The 7059-nt window shown below is 53.0% G+C and overlaps 1 protein-coding gene across 1 annotated transcript; it reads left to right on the forward strand.

The window, feature by feature from the left end:
* Positions 1 to 4589: 4589 nt before the first annotated feature.
* CORT (cortistatin) lies at positions 4590 to 6339 on the forward strand. The gene is made up of 2 exons (XM_075550831.1): positions 4590 to 5005; positions 5879 to 6339. Exons 1-2 carry the CDS (start codon positions 4907 to 4909, stop codon positions 6095 to 6097), a joined length of 318 nt encoding a protein of 105 aa, XP_075406946.1. The 5' UTR covers positions 4590 to 4906; the 3' UTR covers positions 6098 to 6339.
* Positions 6340 to 7059: the final 720 nt, after the last annotated feature.

Here is a 7059-nt window from a genome sequence, read left to right on the forward strand (position 1 = left end):
TGGCCCATCAAAGGAGAGAGGTCTTGGAAATGTCTGCTGGCGTGTAGTTTGGGGCAGTTTACACCTAAAGCATTTGCTGTGTTTTAATAACAGTGCCTCCAAAAGCTTGAAGCAAAAAGTTGTAGGCTCACTTTTCATTCCTGCTGTGACCGAGAGCCAGGGCCATTCCAGAGGGTCCCTTCTGTGCCCGGCAGCAGCTGGGATGCACTGGCTTGTCTACAGCTTAGACTTGAAGCCAAAGGTCTCAGAAGGATTAGCTGGACATGCTTGTTCTCTTTACTGGGCGATTTAGCTCAGCCACCTCAGCAGCATAGGAACGGCTTTTTCAACCTCCCTGCGGCCTGGTTTCTGTTGAATTCCTCCAAGTACAGAGAGTTCATTACCACACCAGGGGCAGAACACCTTGTCCATTATTGGACACTAATTGTTAGAAGATTTTTCCATATCTCTAGAGGGACATTTTCCACCTTCTAATTTCTATCTTGATTTTAATTCTGCCCTTGAGAATAAGCAATCTTTTCTTTCCTGGGTGGTGAAAATGAGGACACTGTTCTGCTAACAGAAAGGTCGGAGGTTTGAGTCTACGCAGAGGCCCCTTGGGAGACAGGCCTGGTGATCTCCCCAAGCCTCAGCCATTGGAAAGCCTGTGGGTCGCGGGTTTACCCTGACTGATAGACATGAGGTTGATGGCACTCGGTAGTGGGTTTTTCATGAGTTCCCTTTAATCAAACGCACCGAATCTTCAGAAACACATCAGTACATAAAACATTCTCAGCTCCATGAGGGCAGACTTTGGGGTGCTCAGCAGTGGCCATTCATCATCATCCTTTGTACCTGGCACGTGACAGGCATCCCTGCCATCTATGGTGTGCTCCTGGGCTCTGGAGCAGCCCTTGCGTAGGTTTGTACCTCTGCTGGGGGCTTCCTGTCAGTGTGCAGTAGGCGCCCTGTACACGGAGGGGAGAGAACGTGGTTGAACTGCGTGCTCAGCATACACTGGCTGCCCACTACGTGTGCTGCCTGTGTTGGATGCTTCCGCAGCAACCCTGCATGTTCTGTTTTTATCATAGACAAGCCCCGGTGTCATCGTGGTTATGCATTGGGCTGCTAACCACAAGGTCAGCAGTTCAAAAGCACCGGTTGCTTTTTGGAACATAGACTTGGCTTTCCACTCCCATAAAGAGTTAGTCTCAGAAACCCACAGGGGAAATTTGCAAAGCCACAGAATGGACTTGATGGCAGTGAGTTTGGTTTATTTTTAGGATAGACGAGGAAACTGGGCGTGTTAGTCCAGGTAGATGTGAGAAACAAATTCATAGACCTCATATGTGTGTCAGACAGAGCTTTATAAAGAAGAGCAATTGAATATTGAGAAAATCCCAGCCTAGTCCAGATTAAATCTGGTATTAGCCCATATGTCTCATACCAGTCTATAAATTCCTCTTCAGACTCATGCAACACATGCAGTGATGCTGAGTGCAAGAAGATCACAGGCCAGTTGGTGTAGAGTCTGGTGGATCCAGTGGCAGTAGAGGCATCTCAATGCAGTCAGGGGGTCTCCACGTGGCTTCTTCAGCTCCCAGGGCCATGGCTGCATCAGGGTAGCTTCATGCGACTTATCAGAAATGTCTCGCAAAGAGTGGCTTCCACTCTGGGTAAGCACAACGGTAGGTAACAGCGGCAGGATTCAAGCCCAGGACTTTTCCTGTCCCACCTGTGAATATTAAAGCATGTGGCCACCTCCTGAAGAACTGTGTGGTAGGGACACAATCTGTTGTCACTTTGAGACTTAGGAGTGAAGGGGTAGGGTTTAGCCTGTCAATCAGGCTGCAGCTTGATGACCTCATTTGAAGGCACTAAGGAGATAAAATACCTCGCTGGAGGCGGGACACACACACACACTCCCTAGGAGACATTCCTGTTGACAAAACACATGGAGCTAAGCTAGAGACCTGGAAATGGAGCCACATGGAGAGTCCCCTGCCAGCACTGAGGTGCTTCCACTGCCACTGGATCCACAAGACTTTCCACCCACTGGCCTGTGAGCTTCCTGCCCTTGGTATCATTTCATGTGTTGCATGAGTATGAAGAGTAATTTATAGATTTAGTATCGGACATATGGGCTAATAGCAGATTTATTGACTTGATCTGGACTGGGCTAGGATGTATTCTCAATATTCAATTGCTCTTGTATATAAAGCTCTTTCTTATTCACATTTGAGTGTCTATGAATTTGTTTCTCGAGTCTACCTGGACCTACACAAACTAGTGTGAGGCCTTCCCCAGCCTGCAGCCCCTCAGCCCCTCACTGCTGTGCTGGAAGTTTCCTTCTGCCCTTGCATCTGTAGTGTGTGCATACCACTAGCCAGGTGCACATGACTGCGAGGCTGGGGGTGTATTGGTCCTGTGTGGCATTTTAATTCCGTACCCATGCCCCGAATGTTGGGGTCCATTGGCAGGAACCTGCAGAAAGACGTCAGGATCTAAGAAGCTGGGTGAACTGCTACAGCTTTGTCATCTGCACAAATACCTCAAAGGTGTGCATGCCATTTATGGAAATAATCTTGGGCAAAAAGATTATTCTATAGAGAAAAAAAAAGGACTGAGAGACAGTCATCTGGCCAGGCTAACTTTTACCTGACAATTTAAAATAATAAAAAGCCTGAGCAAAGCGAAATTTAAGACCCCGAGTTTCCTGCCGAGGACCAGCACGGCACTGCTCCCAGGTGCCGTGCTCAGTTCTCACTTGCTTTCCAACTTAGAGTTTGGCCTAAGTGTGTTCAAAGGGCAGTCGTGCTCACTGGTCAGATTCTCGCTTTCTGTGCTGGAGACCTGGGTTTGGTTCCCGGCCGATCCACTCCAAACACAGCCAGCTCCCCTCTGTTAGTGATTGTGTTAGTCCAAGTAGACTAGAGAAACAAATCCATAGAAACTCATATGTGTCTAAGAGAGAGTTTTATATAAAGGATAATTAATTGTACACTAAGAAAGCATCCCATCCCAGTCCAGTCCAAGTCCATAAGTCTGGTACCAATCTATAAAGTCTTCTTCAGACTCACGAAACACAGGCAATGACGCTTAGTGCAGGAAGATCACAGGCCAGTGGGTAGAAAGTCTTGTGGATCTAGTGGTGGCAGAAGTATCTCAGTGCTGGCAGGGGTCTCCACGTGGCTTCTCCAGCTCCCAGGGCACCGGGCCTATCAACTTAGTGCCATGGTCTTGTCAGTAGAGAGTCTCCAAGGGAGTGAGCAGAGAGTCTCTCCTGCATCCAAGGAGGAAAAAACATTTCCCAGAATTCTCAGGAGAAAGCCACACAGAGGCCTCATTGGCTGTGACCCGATTGACAGACTCGACTCCACCCCTTCACTCATAATCCTCTCAAGTCCCAAATTGACACCAGGTGAGGTAACGACCACAGGGATGGTTTGTGTTGTCAGGATGCTGATTAGGCTTCAGCAGAGCTTCTGGACGAGGCCCACTGAGGAAGAAAGGCCTGATATTTGTGAAAATCATCTACTGACAACCTCCACGGTCTGATGCCCCAACTGATCCTGGGCGTGGCACAGGCCCAGACAATGTTTGGTACCAGGGTGCATGGAGGCCATGAGTCGGGGCAGCCTGCAGCAGCTAACAAGCATGTCGAGGTAGCTGTCTCCAATCTGACCAGCTGTCTGAAGAGTCTGCCCTGGTCCATGTGAAGCGGAGACTAGGATCAGCGAGGAAAGCCAGGTGGCGGCAGAACCGAGGATCTAAGGCCCTGCACCTCCCACCGGTGGCCTGGCTCCCGGGGAATAGGGGACACTTCTGGCCAGCATCTCAGTGTATGGGGACTCTGATAATGCTGCTCTGTAAATATCGGACTGCTAGCTGCAAGGACAGAGGTTCGAGCCCACCAGTCGCTCTACAGGAGAAAGCTGAGGTTGTCTGTTCCTAAGAGGTGTTCAAAGCCTCGGAGGGCTTGGCTTGCTGCACTTGATCTTAGCCAAAGGCCGAGAAGGGATTCAGAGGGCTTGACTTAATGGCAGTGGGTTGGGGTTGGGTGTATGACCACAGGAAGAAAGACGTTCCACCTGACATGCATACAACATGACACGATAACGACTTTACTCTGTGGGACACGTATTTTCTGTTCGTTTCATTAAAGGGCTGCCGTGTGACCCACTGGTGGGTGGGTGGTCTCCTGCAAACTAGAAGGTGACTGGATCCGGGCCTTGTTGATCAAGCTCAGCACCACCTGGGGGCTTGGAGCTACAGAGCCTTGTTCCCTCCCCTCCCCTCCCCTCTGCCTTCCAGGCAGTTTGTATACACTTCACAGTTGGGCCGGGCCAGGCTTCGGGACAGTGTACCTGCCCTGCTGGCTAATGTCCCCCAGGGGCGTCCTGACCTGCCATCAGATGGCACCAGTGAGAGTATGTGGTCACTGTGAGACCCCGTCAGCCTCCTTGCTGCGCCCTGACAGATGCAGGCACCCTTCTGTGGAGGCGGTGCTTCAGCCGCTCAAGCGTTCTCCACGGCTAATTTCATATTCTGTGAAGTCACTTGGCTTTGTTCCCCTGGCTTCCTGCCTGCCGTCGGCGTCATTACGAGGAAGTCGGATTTCTTTAGAAGCAAGCACACATGCATTCCCAATTAAGAGCAAATTCACTCCAAACACAGGAAAAGACCTGAGGCTTTTAAATTCCATCCCCAAAGCCCTTTGGGGGGGGGGGTACTGATTGCTCCGGTAGATGCGTCACTGCTGGGGTGTGAGGAAGAGGGGCACAGCTGTGGACGTGTATATATACACCAAAAACGGCTCCATGCCCAGCTCACACCACCCCCTGCCCCTCACCCGGCAGAAGAGACCCAAATCCACGAAGCGGCAGCCAAACAAGGAGAGCCAGAGGGCTGTGCCTGAGACCGCAGGATGCCGCTGGCGCCCTGCCTCCTCCTGCTGCTGCTCCCAGGGGGCACCACCACCGCCACCCTGCCCCTGTGGGCCAGCCTCCCCGGCACCGATGAAGGGGTGAGTACTTTCTGTCTGTCTGTCTTTGACACAGCTAAGGGCTGTGTCCCTGGGCTGCGTCCACAGCTGGGCCAGAGGCAGGGCTGAGCAAGCGGTCAGGGCCCTGCAGGTGCCCCCAGGGTGAGGGTGCCCCCTTGCAGACCGTTGATGTGGGTTAGAAACCTAAGGGGAGTGTCACAGGCAGGCAGTCTCCACACACCTGTCTGCAGCGTGGGCGGATCCCCTGCAGCGAGGCCACCAGGACTTGCTGCCTGTGCAGCCCCTGCTTCCAGAGCCTCCACGCACGTCCTCGCTGGCCCCGAAGCCACTTCCATTGTGGGGATTTGGAACTTCATGAGATTTACTGCTCACCACCCCCCCGCACCATCCTTTTGAAAAAATTCCAAGAAAGACTACATAAACTTGACCATTAAAAAGGGATTTTTCTCTGAAATTACCAGACGACTTTCAGACAGGCCGTTTATCACCAGGTGGCTCCTAGACCCGTGCTAAGGCTCTCGAAAGACTAGACTGTCACCACTCAGCCGTCCTGTCCCCAAGACAAATCCGTGTCCGTCCCTGACAAGGACCGAAGATGGTACCGCAGGGTATCGGAGCGCCATCTGACGTGTCCCGGGAAAACTATGTGTGTGTCCGTACCTCTGTGAAGGAAGGACTGCCAAACCAAACTGATTGATCCTGGATGGAGAAGTGTCAGCCCTTCTGTCCCCTCACAGCGCCTTCTCTAAGGCGCCCTCTCAGCAGTCGCCTCTCCCAGGCGGAAATGTGTTTCCTTGTCCCGGGGCCTTTCTGCTGACGTGAAGGACAGAGAGGCTGCTGGGTGGTGGGATGCTGGCTGAGCCAGGTGGCTGATGTTTCTTTCTTTCTTCTAAGCACCTGCAGGAAGTGACCGAAATACAGAACGACCTTGGGCCTTTCCTAGCTTGGTGGAACGAGTGGCGGACGTCCCGGGCCGCGGCAGAGCCCCTGTCGGGCAGGGCGGCCAGGGGCGTGGGCAGGTGGCAGGATGGCGCGGCCCCTCCGCAGGCCACGCGGCGGGAGAAGCCGCCCTGCAAGAACTTCTTCTGGAAAACCTTCGCCTCCTGCAAGTAGAGCGCAGAGGAGCGCAACGAGCCACCAAATAAAGTGAATTCAGCAGCAGGGACGCTTCCGCTTCTTTGTGAGAAAGGCTTCTCATTGGGAGAGTTGACATGAGAAAGCACACCCGCCCAAACCATTTCTACCCGCACAGGCCGTGGGCATCGGGGAGACCTTTCACGCCAGACGGTCTGTTTCCAAAGACCTTTCTGTGACACTGTGTCCGCCCTCAGCATAAGCCACCCTCCCCCTGTCCCCCACCCGGGGCAGCCACTACGGATCCTTGAGATTATATATATTCAAGTCTATCTGTTTAGAGTTATATTTTTTTTTCATTTGATTGATTATTCAAAAATCTTCATTTGTGCTTGTGTCCCTTTCTGACTCTGGGCTCGTGCGGTCACCACTCTCACTGGGCGGCGACATCTGCCCTTCACTGGGGAAAGCACACTCAGCCCCCAGGCCTGCCAGGAGCCTTTGTGCTTGACTCTCACAGCAGGGACCCCGCGAGGTCGGCCTTTCTTGGTAGCAAGGTGACCTGTGACCAGGGACTGGGGACAGCCTGGCTGTGTGGCAGGACGGCCTGCACCTGGAGTCAGACGCTGAACCACTTGAACGCCTACACAGCGCCCCACGCAGAGCTATTTCACACAGCATGACGGTTCCCGGGTTCAGCCAGATTGGGGGCAGGCACCTCAACTTTCTGTCTCGGCACCGGCCCGAGTGATATTCCCCCTTGTGCTGCATATCGTGGGGCTCAGGGATGGGTGCTCTGGTGGGGTGCCCTCCCGTGGAGGTTGATGTGCAGGGTCCTGGGCATCCTGCCCTCCCTCTGGGTTCTTCCAGAATTGGGACGGCCAGGCCACTTCTTCCCACACGCGCTCGCCTCTGCCCCGTGTCCTGTGAGGTCTTCTCTCCATTTAAACACCAGCATCGGGTCCTCTGGAGCCGGAACGGAACATTTCCCCCTGCACATA

This window comes from Tenrec ecaudatus, chromosome 1 (genome assembly GCF_050624435.1).
Source record: "Tenrec ecaudatus isolate mTenEca1 chromosome 1, mTenEca1.hap1, whole genome shotgun sequence".
Lineage (NCBI taxonomy): Eukaryota > Metazoa > Chordata > Mammalia > Afrosoricida > Tenrecidae > Tenrec > Tenrec ecaudatus.

Excerpts from the sequence above, each read along its gene's own strand:
- CORT (XM_075550831.1), top strand. The coding sequence starts at position 4,907 with ATGCCGCTGGCGCCCTGCCTCCTCCTGCTGCTGCTCCCAGGGGGCACC. Across the intron at positions 5,006-5,878 it reads TCCCCGGCACCGATGAAGGG|CACCTGCAGGAAGTGACCGA; the intron begins GTGAGTACTTTC and ends CTTTCTTCTAAG.